General features: G+C 41.5%; 1 protein-coding gene across 2 annotated transcripts in view; it reads left to right on the top strand.

Annotated features, from left to right (window-relative positions):
• macf1b (microtubule actin crosslinking factor 1b) overlaps positions 1-18,126 on the top strand; it is a 31,733-nt gene extending 13,607 nt beyond the window's left edge. For both annotated transcript variants that reach the window (XM_034611714.1, XM_034611713.1), the window contains 38 exons: positions 180-236; positions 339-509; positions 1,138-1,304; positions 1,414-1,573; positions 1,661-1,745; positions 2,201-2,445; positions 3,721-3,840; positions 4,003-4,110; positions 4,214-4,432; positions 4,715-4,918; positions 5,001-5,232; positions 5,331-5,557; positions 5,647-5,769; positions 5,856-5,957; positions 6,817-6,918; positions 7,353-7,517; positions 7,937-8,092; positions 8,517-8,714; positions 9,068-9,196; positions 9,311-9,481; positions 9,572-9,727; positions 9,828-10,034; positions 10,129-10,248; positions 10,330-10,499; positions 10,621-10,780; positions 11,085-11,279; positions 11,770-11,895; positions 12,777-12,920; positions 13,144-13,332; positions 13,436-13,550; positions 13,713-13,879; positions 13,989-14,151; positions 14,292-14,446; positions 14,537-14,611; positions 14,887-15,004; positions 15,613-15,758; positions 16,112-16,232; positions 16,356-18,126. In XM_034611714.1, coding sequence (XP_034467605.1) covers positions 180-236; positions 339-509; positions 1,138-1,304; positions 1,414-1,573; positions 1,661-1,745; positions 2,201-2,445; positions 3,721-3,840; positions 4,003-4,110; positions 4,214-4,432; positions 4,715-4,918; positions 5,001-5,232; positions 5,331-5,557; positions 5,647-5,769; positions 5,856-5,957; positions 6,817-6,918; positions 7,353-7,517; positions 7,937-8,092; positions 8,517-8,714; positions 9,068-9,196; positions 9,311-9,481; positions 9,572-9,727; positions 9,828-10,034; positions 10,129-10,248; positions 10,330-10,499; positions 10,621-10,780; positions 11,085-11,279; positions 11,770-11,895; positions 12,777-12,920; positions 13,144-13,332; positions 13,436-13,550; positions 13,713-13,879; positions 13,989-14,151; positions 14,292-14,446; positions 14,537-14,611; positions 14,887-15,004; positions 15,613-15,758; positions 16,112-16,232; positions 16,356-16,381 — 5,694 coding nt within the window. In that variant the 3' untranslated portion in view covers positions 16,382-18,126. The remainder of the gene's footprint in view (positions 1-179; positions 237-338; positions 510-1,137; positions 1,305-1,413; positions 1,574-1,660; positions 1,746-2,200; positions 2,446-3,720; positions 3,841-4,002; positions 4,111-4,213; positions 4,433-4,714; positions 4,919-5,000; positions 5,233-5,330; positions 5,558-5,646; positions 5,770-5,855; positions 5,958-6,816; positions 6,919-7,352; positions 7,518-7,936; positions 8,093-8,516; positions 8,715-9,067; positions 9,197-9,310; positions 9,482-9,571; positions 9,728-9,827; positions 10,035-10,128; positions 10,249-10,329; positions 10,500-10,620; positions 10,781-11,084; positions 11,280-11,769; positions 11,896-12,776; positions 12,921-13,143; positions 13,333-13,435; positions 13,551-13,712; positions 13,880-13,988; positions 14,152-14,291; positions 14,447-14,536; positions 14,612-14,886; positions 15,005-15,612; positions 15,759-16,111; positions 16,233-16,355) is intronic.
• Positions 18,127-18,732: the final 606 nt, after the last annotated feature.

Below are 18,732 nucleotides of genomic sequence, written 5' to 3'. Positions count from 1 at the left end.
TAATGTACGATTTCTCCTACCAGCCCCCAAGTAAAAAGTCTGGATAATGTCTCCCATTGAGACCCCATTGTGTGGAACATTTCCGGAGTTCATGTCTGAAAACAGCTTATGACATGGAACCAGATCTTTAAATGAAATGATTCAACTTGTTTGCTGTCTTTACTGTCTTTACTTTGCAGCTCCAAAGTGATGGACAGTCAAGTTCAGACCAGGATTCCAGCCTGGATAGATGGAGGGTATGTTTCAGCCATACCTCTTTTATCCCCTATGTCCCAACAGCAAAACTGATCATGTGTCTCCTGAAAGCATTCTCATATTTTGTGATGGTCTTTCTCAAGGGAACAAGATCTGCCTTGGCACTGCAGGATGTGGCAACAGACTCCGAGACTTTTCTCCAAAACCTGAACGCTTTGCTCACATGGGTCGGTGAGATAGAGGAGCTCACAGCCAATCAGAAAGCCCCATCCTCAGAGGTCAAAGTGGTGAAAGCTCAGCTCCAAGAACAAAAGGTGTGTTTTCAGCAACCACGCAACACCTCATTCCTTCCTCTTTTTAAGAACTAAAGCACAGGGAACACAACTGGAATTTGTACCGATGTGAAGGTATACTAAGGTCATGTAAAATGCTCAACTGCTTCCTTTATAATATAAATTCAGTTATTTTCAGTGAGAATAGGTGTCATTCATAGCCACAATGAGTCTTTGTGAGCATTTCCCGGGGGTGTGAAGAAAGCGGGGAAGTCTCTCACCTTTCAGCTGTAATCACACCCATTGTCAGCTCGTTGGATCAGGTGAAACCTTCCCGACACTCGACAATGTAAGCTTGACACAGAAAACAGGGCGTCCTCCACACTGACACAAAGGCAGGCAAAAAAGAAGAATAAGGCTTTGATGAATATAAATTCTTGCTGCAATAGCGATGGTGCTTCTCTAGAACTAAACATTTTTCTGTAATACTAGTGGGAACATGACAGAGTCTGATTTAATATTAATACTATTCTTTGTGAGGGCTTTGAAATATTTATTACTTCTCGAAGCTTCTATCTTCCTACAAACAGGGGTGAACTATTATAGACTCCTCCATCTACAGTATGATAAACCACTTTGATTTAATAAAGTATGCTTTGTTGTCTTACAGCTCTTGCAACGCCTCCTGACAGACCGCCGGCAAAGCATGGACTCCATGATGTTAGAGGGCCCTCGGTTGGTGGAGGCCCACCCAGGAGAGGAGGGGGAGCAGGCAAAGGTCAAGCTCTCCACTCTCAAACAGAAGTGGGAGGCCTTACAGCTGGAGGCAGAGCAAAGGTCAGCCACTTTTACTGGCAATGCCACACGTTGACTTGACAAGGCTTACTGCGTGACACAAATCTTACTCACCCATGTTAACAATAAGTGGAAATTGTGTTGTCGGTAGGAGGGGGAGTCTGGAGCTCATTCTTCCCAGGGCCCAGCTTTTCCAGAAAGGAGCAGACAGTCTGCAGCAATGGTTCATATCTGTAGAACAGACCCTAGCTGAACTACGAAATGCAGAGAGAGTGATGCTGCATATCTCAGAGGCCACCGATCGCGGCAAGGTTGGAAATCTACCATGTATAGAAAACATGCAGATTATGGTAAATGTGCACCGTATTTTTTTGATAGATATGTTTTTGTTTCCACAGGCAGTCGTTACAGAGATACAGGTCAAAACCTCAGAGTTAGGGAAAATACAAAAGTTGGGACGTGATCTGATGGAAGCAATTTCAGGTAACATTTGCTAAATAAGGTTAAACCTTGATGAGGTTGTGGCACTAAACACTAAACAGTACAGCAGTATGGTTCAAACTAAGATTTACACCACTGGCTGAAGCACATCACGAGAAAATGTACCGACTGCCCTCATTTTTGTGTACTGCTGTAATTTTCTGTGTCATGTTTTTGTGTCTATATAGACTATAGTCAAAACAGTAGGACCTAGAAATAAATAGTTTCCATTTGTAGTGTATTAATGGTTCAGTTCTGATAAATTCCATGAAAAAATATTAACCCTACAAACACTGACTCACCTTTTACATTACATTACATTTCATTTAGCTGACGCTTTTATCCAAAGCGACTTACAATAAGTGCATTCAACCATGAGGGTACAAACCCAGAACAACAACCTTGATTGAAGATGGTGTGGACCTAACCTGTGTGCACTGATTTGTCCTTCCTTTCAGAGGAGGAAGCCCAGCAGGTGCAAGAGAAGATGGACACTCTGCGTATCCGCTGCTCTGTGTTGAGTCTGAGCAGTCTGGATGTGCTGCAGAGGCTGGAGCAGGCCCTGGAGGCCGCTAGTCGGTGCACCTCCAGCCAGGAGGACCTCCACCTGTGGCTGGGCCGCATTGAGAGGGAGCTCCTGGGAGCAGCAGGGGTGCAGACACATGCTGGAGACGCAGTTCTGTGTGCAGCTGAGAGGCAGAGGGTAAGATCCCCACACAATGTTACAATGAAGCAGACAGAGGTTTTCAAGTTGTTTACAGGGACCACATGGCAGCCATAGTGTAGCTACACAGCAAATGCACATGAAAGTATGTGAATAGATCAAATAACCTGTGAGAGCCAAACTTATTCTAATTTACCTTTTTTTCTATTGGGTGGAATTACAGCACAGTTTTGTGTGAGCCAAGCTGGTATCTAACCTTAGTTTGCTAGTTAGCTAGTTAGTGAGTGAAGGTTATAGAGGGCGCCTATATAGGAAATATTGCCCCTTCATGACAACTGCAGCGCATTGCAATCACCTTTTCAAAATAAAAGTCACAGGAAGCATACTTAAATGTACCCAGGTCATTGCAGTAACAGGTCGTTCAATAAACCAGCTACAATTTTACCTCAAATACAATTTTTTTAAGTTAGCTAATTCACAAGCTAATTCACAAACTAATTCACAAACTAGCAGTAAACACCAATTTAACTATGCAGCCATAGATACATTTACAACATAAATTGCATTACTTTGCCACATTTAGCTAGCTAGCTAAAGCAATGAAAAAGGTTAGTTCAGGTGAATTAAGCTGATTCAAGTAAAACCTTTGAGGTTCTTTTTTTATTTGAGAGTATGTACATGCATGACATTTAAATGTGTTCACCAGAACCTATTTACTAACAAAGACTGTGATTTGCCTGATATAGCTGAATGGACCTTCATGTGGTACCTTTGTTGTAACAACATGTAGATACATTGTAGGAGTATTTTACAGCAGAAATAACAATGTTCCCTCTAATTGACCTAATTAAATAATAATTTATTTTGATTATGATATTTACATGAGTTGCTAATTGAATATTCCATTCCCATTTACAAATTTTAATGTCAAAACAGGGACTAACTTAATGTCATTAGTTCCACTTGTGTATTTCCTGCATTCCTGGCATAAAAAATGGCTGCCATTATTTTCTGTAGTACATATTTCAATTATTGTTTAAGAAATTCTTTATAAATCATATTCATATGTATTTTTCCTTTTGTCCTAAATATTTCTGGCTTAGTTAAAATAGGAATATTAATATATCCTTTTTACTGTTTTATTATCCAGGGTGTTTTATGTGTTGTCATGCACTGTATGTATCACATTTATGACAAAATCCTGCCGCAGCCAAAATATGTTCCTGTGCTGTTGATAGGCTTCAGATATGTCGGTATCACATTTAACTGCTAATGTTATTGATGATATGCTAACATGCAGTATATTCTCATTAGCTGGAGCAGGCGGTGGTGAAGGAGATGGCTTGGTTCAAAAACACAGCGCTGGGTCTGGAAAAGCTGAAGACAATTAAGCTGGATCCAGATCTCATAGCAGGACAACTCTATGAGCAGAAGGTCAGGATACATAATATTTAAATTAATATAATAAGTAATGAGCTAAATAGATATTTTCCCACTTTTAGTAAAAAAAATCCTGGATGTTTGTGTTACCTGTAATTTCTAAATCTAAAGTTAGAGAAACCTTTCATGTGTGGATTTATTCTGATGTCTTGGCAGATTTTGGCTGTGGAGATTCTCCAGCACAGGTTCAACATTGAGAAGATGGTGAAGATCGCTGAAATCCTGCTAACGTACAGTGATGAAGGAGAAACAGGCGATCTCCGGGTATAGCCTTCACTATATTGTAATGCTACCACTTTAACTGATTATATAAATGTATCTCTGAATACTTATGATCTCTTTATTTTAATGTCATCTCTCCGAGCAGACCCCAATAGATGTGCTACAGGAACACTGCAACACCACCTCAGCCACCAATTCCCACGTTGTTCTGCAGCTTGAGCACGCTCAATCGCTTCTTCTCCAATTCTGTGAGGGGCTTGCTGAGGTTTCACCCTGGTTAGAAGAAACTCAAGCCCTCATTGGCCACCTCTCCCTGAGCACAATTAGCTATGAAGCATTTCGGGAACAACAGGACCTCTTACAGGTAGAAGAAACCAGCCTCTCCACACTGGAGTGTCATCTTTTCTCTTCCCTTTTTCTGTCCTGACCAACAAAGAAGTTCTTTGATACTTCGCGGTATGCCACCATTTGGCTTTGGGTAAACGAGTTGTACTTGTCAAGCACAGGTCATTTGTGTAATTTACTTCTTGACAGGGTTACTTTTCCACCAGTGGGGCATTTCTGATTTCTCAGGTATGCCAGGAAAAGTGAAAGTTTACTCTCCACATTGTTATTAAACCTTTCTTTATCTTTCTCCTCTGCTCAGGGTCTGAGAGAATCTATAGCAGAACACAGACCTGTGATTGCACGCCTGTGCTCTCTGGCAAAACGCTTGTCAGAACTAAATCCAAACCAGGGTGACGAGTTCTGTCGCAAGGCTGCAGATGCTGAGGAGCAGCACAGAGCCATTAGAGACCGGGTCAGAGAGACTGCCAGCGTGCTTGAGGAGTCACTGCCACGATTAACACAGGTAAGAAATGATTATAAAGATGTACTACCATATATCACAAATACCCAAGCGCACAACTTCATATCCTCTCCTCTTCCCATAGCTGAACGAGAGGATGACTCTCATCAGAGAGAGTCTTGATCGCCTGCGCAGTCGCATACAGACTCCCACGTCACTTCAAGGACTCACCCCAAGGATCCAGGAGCAGCTGCAGGACAACAAGCACACCCTGGCCGAGCTGTCCAAACTGGAGCTGGGCCTCAGCAGTGTTAAGACCCAGGCAGATGAGCTGCTGGCTAACACACAAGCAGCTGGCGATGGATCCATCGGCACGGGTAATAAATCTCAATTGTCATAGGACACAAATTATACACTTTAAAAATGCTGCAGGTGCAATGCTGTTCACAGATTCTAAGGTTTATTTTTATTCTAGCAATCCAGGAGCGCGTGTCCAGCCTGTCCCAGCTTTGGGATGAGACACACACTCAGGCCCAGGAGAGGGACAGCTGGCTGCTCAAACTCTTGGATCTCGCCATTAAGTTCTGGAGTGATGTTGGGGATGTCACGGCTGCTCTCAATGATGCTCAGCAGGCAGTTTTGGACCTCAATGCTAGTCGGACAGACTCTGAAACAATCCGCCAGAGCCTTGAAACCATGCAGGTTTGTCTGGAAACTCTCTGTAACGTAATAATCCCATATTGTCTATAATTATTCACTCTTACATTGTGGTACCTTTTTTTCCACTTCAGACTGTCAGGGAGGATATTGACAGTTTACAGGGAGATCTGGACATACTTGGCGTTGTGGGAATGGACCTCATGTCAGCATGTGGAGATACGGACAAACCAGATGTCACCAAGAGCCTGGATGAAGTGAGCAATAATTCAAATCAAATAATCTTTTTGTCTCGTGAAGATGTGTTGACTAACTTAACCCCCTGTCTTTTGCTGTGTCACAGCTCTACTGCATGTGGAACAACTTGAGCAAACTCTGGAACGAAAGTCACACAAAGCTGGAAGAGTCTTTGCGGCTGGCACTTCACTATCAAGACACAATGCAGGTGTGTGTCTACCTACAGTGCATGCTTGCGTTATGTGTATATACATACCCATATGCCAACAATGGTGATGATAGGAAGAAGAAGGAGAAGAAGAAAACTTTATATCTATCGCACTTATCTAGAGTAAATAAGGTCACATAGTGCTTTACAGAATACATGGGAAACTAAACTAAAAGTACATAAAAGAAAAACAAGCATCATCTGTTAAACCAGTTTAAAAAATCAGGTTTAAAGGCTTTACTATAAATATATGTTTTAATCAATGATTTAAAAAGGGTGCTGGTAAGCCTAATCTCCTTAAAAAAAAGGAGTTCCAGAGCCTTGGGGCCCTGACGGCAATAGCCTGGTAACCCTTAGCTACCAGTCTTGACTTATGAACTACTAGCGAGTGTTGGTTGGAAGATCTCATAGATCTGTAATATAACTGGGGCCAAGACTACGCTGAGCTTTAAAAGTTAATAAAAGAATTAAAAAATCAATCTTAAATTTAACTGGCAGCCAATGAAGAGAGGATTATGCCGTGATCTGCATTATAACCATGTCAGACTTGACACTTATGCCACCACAGCAGCGTCATGGCATCCTGCCAAAGACAAAGCTCTTTTATTTTTTTTGCAATAAGAAAGTTCAGACTCAGATAGTGTGGTTTTCTGCCAAAGGCAAATGAGTTTAATGGTCTGAAGCGTGTGAGAAAGTACCAAGGGAAAACTAGATGAAATGTATCCAGCTGTAAGGATACAAACATTTCATCGATGTCACAACATGGTAACAATGACGGGCTGAGTGGAACTAGGGTTTGGACACTATCTCATTTATTGGGCTTATATGCATATTCTGTTTTTTATTGCTTTGCTCATAGGGTCTGTTTGAGTGGTTGAAGTCTGCGGAGCTGAGGTCTACTGAGGAGTTCATGGTAGGAACTGACCTGGAATCAGTTAAAGAGCAGCTGTGTGATCTCAAGGTGAGTTTGTACAGCAGTGCACCCTTATCCAGCAATGACACTGTGTCATAATGTATCATAATTAATTTTGCCTATGTGTGAGGGTCTTATTTTCTAAAGAGATTGTGACAATAGTGAGGTAAATCTTAGTCCAATCCACACAGAAGGGTGGTTGTGGCTCAGATGGTAGATGGTCCTATCCCCTGTTCCTCTAGTCTACATGCCGGAGTGTCCTTGGGCAAGAGGCTGAACCCTAAATTGTCCCTGACAGCTATGCCAACAGCATGTGTGATAGAAAACGCTCAGCATATAGTAGGCTGTATCAATGTGTGTGTGAATGACTGATTGTGACTTGTACTGTAAAGTGCTTTGAGTAGTTGAGTCAAGAAGAGTGATATATAAATAAAGTCCATTTACAATTTACAGTCAATATTCATTCTTTTTTTTTGCTTCAGGAATTCAAGCGAGAACTTTACCAGAAGAAGATCGAGATAGAAAGCCTGAACCATCGCTTTGTGTGCCGACTGTCTCCGGGCTCTGAGCGCCCTGGCTCAGTCTCGCCGCTGTGTGACTTCCGAATGCGCTGGGACAGCCTGGAGTCCGAGACGGTCAACAGACAGGTGAGGATATGGGAGCAGTAGTTCAATTGACATGTAAGTTGTATCAAAGTAAAACAAGAAGGTTCCTGGTCCAACTCCCAGTCCGTGTGGAGTTTGCGTAGGTTTTCTCTGGCTTCCTCCCACCGTCCACAGACATGCAGAGTGGGTTAATTGGAGTCTAAATTTACCAAAGGTGTGAGGGTGAATAGTTTTCTCTGGATGTTGGCCTTGTGATCAGTGGCGACATGTCCAACGTGTACCCTGACTCTTACCTAATGTCAGCTGGGATTGGCTCCAACTAACCCCTTGCGACCCTCAAATGATAAGCAGTACAGATAATGAATGGATGAAAGTTTAGACATAGAATAATCTGTTTTCATTATAAAGTCTCATAATGCTCTGTATCCTGAAATCTTTCTGTCTGCGTGTTTTATTTTCAGCATCAGCTGGAGTGTGCTCTGTTGGGTCTGGGTCAGTTCCAAAACACCCTGGACGAGCTGCACACGTGGCTTTCTCGTACAGCGGAACAACTGCAGGGCAGCCAGCCAATCAGCATTGATCTGCAGGCTTGTGAAATAGAGCTGGCCAAACACAAGGTTGGGGCTGATGTAATTGCATCAATGTGCAGTGATAAACTTATCAAAATAAGCGCCTCATTGTAGGGCTGTGTAGTCGGAGGAAGGCTCTGAGGTGATAAAGCTCTTCCAGACTTTCTCAGACAACATTGGAACTTGTAACTCCAGACTTTCTCAGGGACCAGTGGGTTTATCTGTGAGATAACACTGAGCACTTCACCTTGAATTGATAACTGTCTTCTGAGTGAGTGAGTGTTCACCACTGTGTCCACCAGTGTCTGTACTGTATCTGTTATTTCTGTTCATTTCAGCTTCACCATCAGAAAACACAGCTACGTTTATCTAAACTGCAAACCACAACTAAAATACATCCATGTCATACATTGTAATTAACCACCCACTGATAACCATGGTACATCTATAACCTCCTTCTTCCTCTTCGAAGGTCTTGCGTAACGACGTCATGTCCCATGTTCGCACGGTGGAGTCCCTGAACCAGGCTGGCAGGGGGCTGCTGGAGGTCGGGTATGGGGACAGTCCACACGGTCTGCAGTCTCGACTTGAGCAGCTCAATGAGAGCTGGGAGTTTGTTCGCTGCGAGACTGAACGCAGGCAGCTGGAACTGGAGAACAGACAGAGTCAGGTGAAGAGAGAAAATATTCTGTTTTTGATAAAACAGTAGTAACAGCTACGAGGTAGATTGAATTAATAGAGACCTGTGTGATTAAACATTATTATTATTATACAGTATAAAAGGAGGAAACATCCTGATATACTATTTTGTTTTCATATCTGTGTATGATGGCGCCATCTTGTGGTAAATGTCTGAACAGGAGTGAATGATATGTTTGTTTTTTTCTTTCCTTACTTTTTTCTTTTTTTGCTGAGACAGATGAACACACACATGTGTTATAGCAAGCCTGAATTTGAATGTCTGTTTTTTTTACATGTAGGAAAAACTGGCATCTAATTTATTTATTTATTAATTCTATTTAGGTCCAAGATGTTACAATGGAGATTCAGGATCTCCTGCAGTGGCTGGAGAACACAGATCTCAGACTGTCCTCCTCCAAGACCATGTGGGGAATGCCAGACTCTGCCAGTGAAAGGCTCAGTGCACACCTGGTGAGACCTACAAGACGTTTAGCTGAAAAAATATTAAATTATAATCAAATAAACAACAAATGTTTTCCTCATTAAAAAATAATTCAGGCCTCCCTATGATTCTTCTCTTAACAGGAGTTGTACAATGAGATGGAGTCGAAGCTCCACGCCTTCACAGATGTGAAGAATGCCGTCCACAGGATGCTGGAGAGCAGCGATGTTGTGCGGGGGTCGAGCACCGAACACAGCCTCTCTATTCTTGAACAGAAATGGGCATCTGTTTACAGCAAAGTCCAGGAGCGAAAGGTTATTTCACTTTCCATGCATCAATTCAATTTGTTTTCACTATGAACTCAGGTACATGTTCATAAAAAATGTGTAATGCTCGTCCTGCAGGCGAAGCTTACAGAGGGACTGGGTCTGGCCAAGGAGTTCCACAGCAACGTCCAGGAACTTCTCACTAAGATGAGCAAATGTGAAGAGTCCATCGGGCTTCTTCCTTCTCCCAGCTTTGTCCTGGACACCGTTTGTTCTCAGCTACAGGATCACAGAGTACGGCTTGTTATACCTGCTGGCATCTTTCTCTTTGGCTGCTTCAGATTCAGACATTATTTGTTTTTGGTTCCCAAATGACATTTTTCTTGTCCTACAGACCCTGTTGAATGAGGTGAGCTGTTACGGTGAGAAGAAGACCACAGTAGAGAACACAGGCTGCAGACTAAATGAACTGAGCAGGAAGGAAGACTGCGACGTCATACATAACCTGATAATGACCGTCCAGGATCGCTACAAAAAGCTCCAGCAGCGTACCTCAGACAGAGGCAGGATGCTGGAGGAGGTCAAAAAGAACGCCAAGCGGGTAAACTATGTCATTATCACCTCCAGTATGAATAATGAACCTAACTGTCATGCTCAAAGCGTCATGATCTATCACTTCATCACTAATATTTCAGTTCAGAGAATCCTGGCGCCTTCTACTGGACTGGATGACTGAAGTCGAACAGACATTGGACACACATAAAGAGATCGCAGTGTCCCATGAGGAGATTAAACAACAGCTGATTGAGCAGAAGGTGCAGCATCACAATGAATACAGCTTGGTTACCTGCAGTATGTTTATGAGCCCATTCACTGATCAATTCTTTGGTATTTAGGAGTTCCAGAAACTGCTGAGGTCAAAGAGGCCCATGTACGAGGCCACACTGAAGAGCGGCCGCAGCCTCCACGAACGAGCTAAGACAAGCCATGACAGACAGCATCTGGAAAACCTGCTGGCTGAACTAAAAGACACATGGGACACCATCAGCGGCAAGTCTATGGAGAGGTATGGAAGTGAAAGTGTGAACATGCACAACACGATTCATTTTTAAATGATCGGAAAAGAAATTCAGATTTATCAGGAGAGAAGTTTAAAATGTAAAGTGTTGTGTGTGGTTTTCTATCAGGCAACACAAGCTGGAGGAGGCTCTGCTGTTCTCAGGCAGATTCACTGATGCTCTCCAGGCACTCAATGACTGGTTGTATAGAGCTGAGCCCCAACTGGCTGAGGATGTTCCTGTTGGTGGAGACAAAGACATGGTCAATAATCTGATAGACAAACACAAGGTAAATGATGGAGATTTTATTGGTTGGTTGATAAGGTAAGATAAGCTTAGGCATCAGTAAGTAATAATAAGTAACATGCAATAATTAAGTGTAAGGAAATGTGTAAGTAAAAAATATAGAAAATTAGGAATGGAATGAAAACTAATATGTGAAGTGTAAAAAAAGAAAACGTATGTACAGGGTGACAATATGTATAATAAATAGATTGCACATGAAACAATGTATTGGTCTATAGACATATGTATCTATATTTTTGAAGCGGTTTCTTCACATTCCATTTCTCTGCATATATTCTTTGTCTCAGGCGTTCCAAAAGGAGTTAGGGAAGCGAGCCGGATGCATTAAGACCCTGAAGCGTTCTGTGAGGGATCTGACCAGGAGCAGCACAGCTGATGCTCACTGGCTCCAGGAGCAGATGGATGAACTGGGGGGCCGCTGGGAGGCCGTGTGTAAGCTGTCAGTCAGCAAACAGGACAGACTGGAAGCTTCAATTCAGCAGGTAGTTCTCCAGCTAAAAACAGACGTCAAACCAAAACTTTGTAGAAGCTGCTGCTTTTAGTTTAAGTGTAAAGGAACTTTACTATTCTAACCAAGGAGGTTATGTTTCACCCCTGTCCATTTGTTCATTGGTTGGTTTGTTTGTAAACAAGAATACGCAAAAACTATTGAATGGACTATCAAGAAACTTGGTGGATGGAGATCTTGTTGAAAACCGAAATTGAATTTAAGGAGACTGCTGGGCCTTGGAGAAGATATGCACTCCAGTACCGCACTAGTTTGACGAGTTAACAATATGCACCGACGGTGGCTTTAAATATGACATTTGCTCTACAACATTGCAAATATTAATGTTTCTTGGTTTAGCCTAAATAGCCACATGGAAGCGCTAATCAGTAAGGAATGAATGATGGTTGACTAGCTTATATCTAACCATTAATAAAAGCTGATAAGCAGACCTAATCCGAATCTAATCTTTCCGTTCTCATCAGGCAGAGAAGTTTGATGGCCTTGTCCACTCTTTCATGGAGCGCCTGACTGAGGCAGAGAGGGTATTGAAATACGGGCTTATACCAGAGGAGGAGGAGATCTTACTTGCCTTCCGCAAACAGCACGAGGTGAGGATAACATGATACTTTATCAATTCCTGGGGGCAAGTTCACTTTATTCCCATCTTGTCTGCCTGCAGGCAGGTCATAGGTCAGGGTCTGCTACAAAACAACAAGTTGTTGCTGATAAGGATTTAGTGTTTGGCTCAAGGGCAGTGGAGCAAGATGATGCTTGAACCCAATTCACCCCTTTGAAGGGAGGGTGCCATTGTTGTATAGGTGCATGTTATTCAATTCATTATAGAAAAAAGATCAATTAGATTGACATAGGGATTAATGACATGATGTTTGAGTCCGAACGTTTTATCAATTGTTTCGAAGATTTCGAGAATGAAGTCATAATTGAGAAGAAACTCGTAACATTACATGAAAAAAATTATGATTTTTTTTTACTCGAATTAAGTCATCATTTTAGAAGATCAACAAAAATCATTTTTGTGCTAACTAGAGTTTCACACCTATCAGATCCAAATTCTTGAGTCATTTTCATTGTGAAACTATAAATACAGATGTAACCAAGGACATACAGTCGCCCACTATCAAACATTTCCTCCTCTGCAGAAGAGGCAATTTCCTTCAAGTCTGTGTGGTTAGTTCTTGCTTTTTTCTCTTTCTTTCTAAATTCAATCTCTATATATTTGGTTGTACTTGTGTTTTCATTTTATTTTAGCTAATTAAAGAAAAATTATAATAAAACCAATTAAAAGGGTTAGATAAAGACATTGGCAATTATTTATATCAGTATCATTTTTTATTCCCTAATATTGGCCCCCCAAAAACCCATATTGGTAAGGCTCTAATGTTTTCATGCCATACCAGGATAATAATAAATCATTATCTGTGTATACTGGATAAAACACTGAACAATCCATTGATCTAACCGTCCTCAGGAGTCGGTGAGTGCTTTGCAGTCTCAGGCTGTGGAGCTGCAGAACATCCAGTGTCTGGGTGAGGAGATCCTGGCCTCCTGTCACCCAGACTCTGTCATCACCCTCAAATCCTGGATCAGTGTCACCAAAACACGCTATGAGGAGGTGAGTGCTGCCAGGGCCACAGATTAAACAACAGCAACGTTTAACCTTCCTTGAGATTAAATATTTCATCAATATCACAAATTATTTAGGAAAACATGAATTCCTTCAGTTAGGTCAGGTTTATTCGATAAAAAGCACATTTAAACTGCAAGAGAATCAATATTTGAGAAAATCCAGATGTGACTGGCCTAACTTCTCTCCCCTTCCCTGTTTCCTGCGTCAGGTTCGAACGTGGGCTCAGCAGCAGGGCCAGAAGATCCACGGCAGCTTGGCGGCGCTGGAGGCGGAGAGAGAGGAAGTCCAAAGACTTCTCGACTGGATCTCCTCCGCACAGGAAGCCCTCAACCTCAGAGACCAAGAGCCTCTGCCTGAGGCCACAGAGCACAACCAAGAACTCATCGAGCAACACACGGTCATTTTTTTTTCTCTCTAGGATGTCTGTATAATTTCTTAAAATTATTTAAATCCCAGCATAACCTTTGCCTTTTCCTTTCACTGATCATTCCTCTCTGTAGGTATTCATGGATGAGTTGAATAAAAAGTTTCCAGAGGTTGAACACGCCACAAAATCCTGCAAACTCAAGATTGTTCCTAAACAGCTAGTGTCTCCCAGCAAAAGGCCCCTCACAAGTACGCCGACATGGACAGTTGTTTACCATATAGTTCATATTTCATTAACTGATCCTTTTAATATAAGCACCAACAGCTTGACACCATATCTTCCTGCCGATGATGTGAAGAGCACATAATATTACCATGATGTTAAAATATTGCTGCTGTTTCTTCATCCAGAGAGGAGGAGCACTCTGAAGCTGCAGCCTGTTGTACCGGTTCCCCTGGAGCACCTCGACCCCCAGACCCCAGAGCTCAGTCAGCTGGTCGGTCAGTGGCAGAGGCTTTGGCTCCAGGCTGTGGCGAGACAAACCCGTCTGCAACAACACCAGCAAACACTCAAAGAGGTTATTGTTGACTTTCTAAACCATCACTGTAAAAATGAGAAAAGTGTTTTTTGGTTTTAATTTTATGTAACAACTGTAAAGTTAAATTAGTTTTTCTTTCTCTGGACAGATGGAAGAATTTGCTAACTTTGACTTCAACATGTGGCGAAAGCGTTACATGATGTGGATAAGTCATTTGAAGTCGCGCATCTTAGACGTGTTCCGCTGCATCGACCGCGACCAGGATGGACGCATCAGCCAGAAGGAGTTAATCGATTACGTCCTCGCCTCAAGTAAGACCGACTTGATATGATTCCCTTCAGTGTTGTGACCTATGTTTCACTTAAATTCAGTTACCATGAAATTCAAAAGATGGCATCTGAAAAGCCAGATCATCATAATGAGACTTGTTGACTTTACACCTCAACTGTAGAGTTCCCCACCAACTCTCTGGAGATGAATGCAGTGGCAACCATCTTTGACGTGAACAGTGACGGCTTCATCGACTACTACGAGTTTGTGAGTGCACTACATCCCAGCAGAGATCCCTACAGGAAAACACTGGATGCAGATCAAATCAATGAAGAGGTATGAGCCGTGGGCACATAAGAAAACACACAAATGTATTTTAATTCATCAGCGACATGGTCACAACATCTGAATATTCGTCCTCTGTAGGTGAGTCGACAGGTGTCACAGTGCAACTGTCCCAGGAGGTTCCAAGTGGAGCAAATAAGTGCCAATAGATACAGGGTGAGTCTCACTTTTCTTATTGATGCAAATTCAAAAAATATTCAAACAGATTTTTCATTTACTGTATTAATCACCTGATGTCTGGTGGGTGTCTGTGGGGAGGCGTCCTCTACCGACCAGGACATGAAGTTTATACGCAACAAGAAAAAGTTTTATTATGAGCATAAAAATTAATAATATAAAAATATACAGAACCATTTCCTCTATTCTATTACTTGTGTACCTGTGACTCAAAAACCGTAAACATCAATACATGTTTTGTGTGTTTGCTGCAGTTTGGAGATTCACAGCAGCTGCGGATGGTTCGTATCCTGCGCAGCACGTTGATGGTGAGAGTGGGAGGAGGCTGGACCGCTCTAGATGAGTTCCTGGTGAAGAACGACCCCTGCAGAGGTCAGTGCACTATTTCCAATTACTGCAAACTGTGTTTGAACATATTAACATAACAAAGCATACATGCCTGTCAAAGACAAGCTCATGCAGTGATATCAGAGGCCCTCAGCACGTGGTATGACTCAAGGGCTTTACCCAGAACTTGTGTGAAAGTCAATTAGTGAATCATGCAATTGAAATAATATGACGTGGATCTTTTTATGATGCCAGATACACTATTTATACATAATTCCTCCATCTTGAATTTGTTTTCAAGTTTTGTCTTTCAAGTTTTGAAAAATTTGTTTTTTTTTAAGTTCATTGTTGCAAAGCTGCAAACAGCTCATGAAAAGTGACATTGTGGAGATTGATAGTTTTCACAGGACAATATTCAAAGCTACATAAATATATATATATATATATATAAATTATATAATATATATATATATAAAGACATTGTGGTGAAGTTTTACCATTCTAGTAATTTTTCAGATCTGTATTTTCCAATTTTAAATACCAACAGTTTTTCTTAGCTTTAATACACACTTGCCTGCTGGTTGGTATTTAATGTGTCAATAACAAAACGTTTGACAGTGTCCAGTGAAACTCTGCTGCTGTGTCACCAACAGTGAAAGGTCGGACTAACCTGAAGATCAAGGAGAAGTACTTGTCTCCTGCAGGAAGCAGAGCCAAGGGTTTGACTGTCAGCAGGTCCAACTCGAGCCTCAGCCTCTACAGCAGTGCCTCTGCCCCCACCAGCCCCATGACACGCAAGGCAAGACCTCACCTCTGTCCTGTTACAAATGGCTGCAGCAACATCTTGTTTTTTTTATCTTAGACATCAACTTATCCTTTATTTGAATGTTAAAATATCACCCTAAAACGATAGCAGTCTGTATAAAATGCATTAGCCTGGCTTTTAACTAGAACTAAGAGATATGATCACATCTGTTTTGTCAATAATACATTAGTTCCCTGATTGTTTTAGGATCTATTGGTTACTTTTAATGCTCATCATGGCACCAGGCTATATCTTTAATCTTTTAATTCCCATTAACTTTTGTGCAGCTTGTGATTTGAAAAAACATATGTTACTTATTGTACTTGGTCAAACATTTCTTTCTTTAGGCATTACTCCGCAGGAGTTTATCAGGTGACCGCTGCATCCGTCCCAGGAGCTCCATAGCTGCTTTGGGCTCTGATCTACAGTTTGTCACAACAGGGGAGGACAACCCGTCCTCACCATCAGGTCAGCCAGTCACCTCAGTAGAAAAACACTTTTCACAGGACACACACACACACACACATATTTATAACTTGAGCTTGCAAATTAATCACCTCCTGTGTGTTTACTCTGTTTTGTGCCCTCCAGACGAAGCTGAGAGGTTACCCACATGATCACCTCTGCCTCTGAGCACCACGTGTATGCTGCAGCGCTGAAGCCAATCACAGCCTGAGGCAGAGGGAGAAGCAGCTGTATCAGGTCACATCTGAGGAGCAGCCACTGACAGAACGGTTCAAAGGTCACCAGAGGTGATGCTGAAGCGTCTTTGGATGTGATGAGTCTCTTTGAAGATAATGTGTGGATAATGCTTTTCATTCACTAGTCTCTGATTGCAAAGAGAGTAGAGATTAAGAAGCTCTGCATGGCTGCTTATTGCATGATGGCCAGAGCCTTGCTAAAGTTAGATTTTGATTTTCTTTTCAGCTCGTTATTCTTTTGTGGTTGTAAAGTTAAAGTCAAACAGTACCAGAAGCTGAGAGTAATGCTCAGCAGAGGGTGTTAATGTGCTGTCACTGATTTGACACTGACATACAGCTAGAACACTTTTGTATAAGGTATGTGAGGGTGCTGTACTGTTTGACTGCCCCCATCCAAAAATCACAGATACCAAAACCATGAAAGGGCACAGTACGCTGTCCTTCCTTTTTCATGTTATTTTTTTCATTTCGTGAAGATGGCATTGATGGCAGGGCCAAACTGTATCAGTTTTTTCCTTTTTTTGACACCATATTTTCCAATGATTATGTATTTTTTAATTGTTCTATAATGTAAGGATGTTTGAAACATTGGAGATTGTGTAATGAACAATGCACTGAAGTGCATCAGGTCATCGTTGATTTGTAGAGATTATTTTCTCAGGATTGGTTTTACCTTTCGCTGTATGTATTTCCTCTGGAACGTTACTGTGAAAACTTAGACGTGTTGTTTTCTCTATAACACAAATTCCTAGGAAAGTTTTATTTTCAGCACATTATTTCCATTAAAATGCACTTTTCTGTGTCCGACTACTGATAAGGTTGTTTTGCTTAGTGCGAAATTTGGCAGTTGTCATGAGTAAGAGAATTAATTTTGAAATACAAACTGTTATTTCACTTTGTGTTTCAAATAAATGTAGAATTTTTACAATTGTGTTTGAGCAGAATGCACTGGAGCTGATGCTGTATGATTGAGCAGAGTGACTTTTTTAAGTGAAATCTGCCTTTAGGTTGAATTATCTTTCCTTTCAAACATCTTTTACCAAAAGCAGTATATATATCGACTATTTTTTACGTTTTTTTGCTTTCGGTATTTGATTTTTCAGTTCTCCTGTCCAGTCAGAAATTCTCTACATGTTTGGGACTTCTCATTTGTTTCCTCCGATGTTCACTCATGATCCTGAAGATACAAATATGCATTGTTTTAGGAAAAACTACTGAAACACAGTCGTCCTGTTCCTGCTCTGTGTTGCACTGTGCCTGGAGCAGTACTTTACATATTTTATCTCCTGTGTAAAGCTGTTTTCTATGTAAGTGTCCCTTTGTACTAGATCTTCTTAAGGCTGAAGACAGTAGCTTATGTACATTTGGTCTATGCAGTTATGAAAAGGATTTTTTAAGGTCAAAAATGTTTTTACATGATAACGTACTTTTTCCTCTTAGCCGCAGTGTGTTGATGTCTGGAGAAGGTCGATAGTTTACTGTACTGTAAAAATACAATAGCCAGATTTCACTTCTATTGCTATGCATCCTAATCTTTCTGTACTGTAAATGTTTCTATACCCAGCACTCTTTCCAATGTCTAATTTAGGGAAACTGTAGAAGAATGTCACTGATAAACTGAAGTCCACTTGTATAAAAAATAAATCCTTTTTGTAATAAAAAAATAAATAAAAATACTTGCCATTGTCATATATATATATATTATACAGTTCTGCATTCATGTGCTATTTCACCAGATGTCAAACAAAGAAGAAAAGTGACAAATTTAACACATGCGGATGGATGGAATAAAACGACCAGATTAATTAAAACCTAATACGCTGGTTTAGCTAAACGTCTGTGTATTTTTTTCTGTTCTTTTTTCTTTGTTTTATCATGGGCTGCCCCTCCTTCCTGTGTGTGTGTGTGTGTGTTTGTGAATGAATGACTAAATTAATGAATGGAGGAATGAACACTGATTGCTTGCGTGTGTGAATGCGTGTGATTGGTTTCCCTCTGCAGGTCCATGGCACACTCGCAGTTGGTTTCCACTAATCACCTGTTGTAATATAAGAGCCCTGGTCTACCCTCCACTCGTAACCAAATTATACAGTTTGGCTAAGCGGTAGTATGGTCTCAGTATTGGCTCCAGTTCAAGCTTGTTGTCTCAGTGGGACAGCGAGGTCCTGTCGGCTGACACTCTCTGTTTTTGCCTGCTTCAGGTAACTACCCACCTGTCAGCTAGTTGGCCTGCCTGCCCGACCGACCTGAATCCTGTCTGCCTGATC

Source organism: Hippoglossus hippoglossus, chromosome 16, assembly GCF_009819705.1.
Source record: "Hippoglossus hippoglossus isolate fHipHip1 chromosome 16, fHipHip1.pri, whole genome shotgun sequence".
NCBI lineage: Eukaryota > Metazoa > Chordata > Actinopteri > Pleuronectiformes > Pleuronectidae > Hippoglossus > Hippoglossus hippoglossus.
Note: the sequence above shows the minus strand (reverse complement) of the source record. Positions and strands in the feature narration are given on the sequence as shown.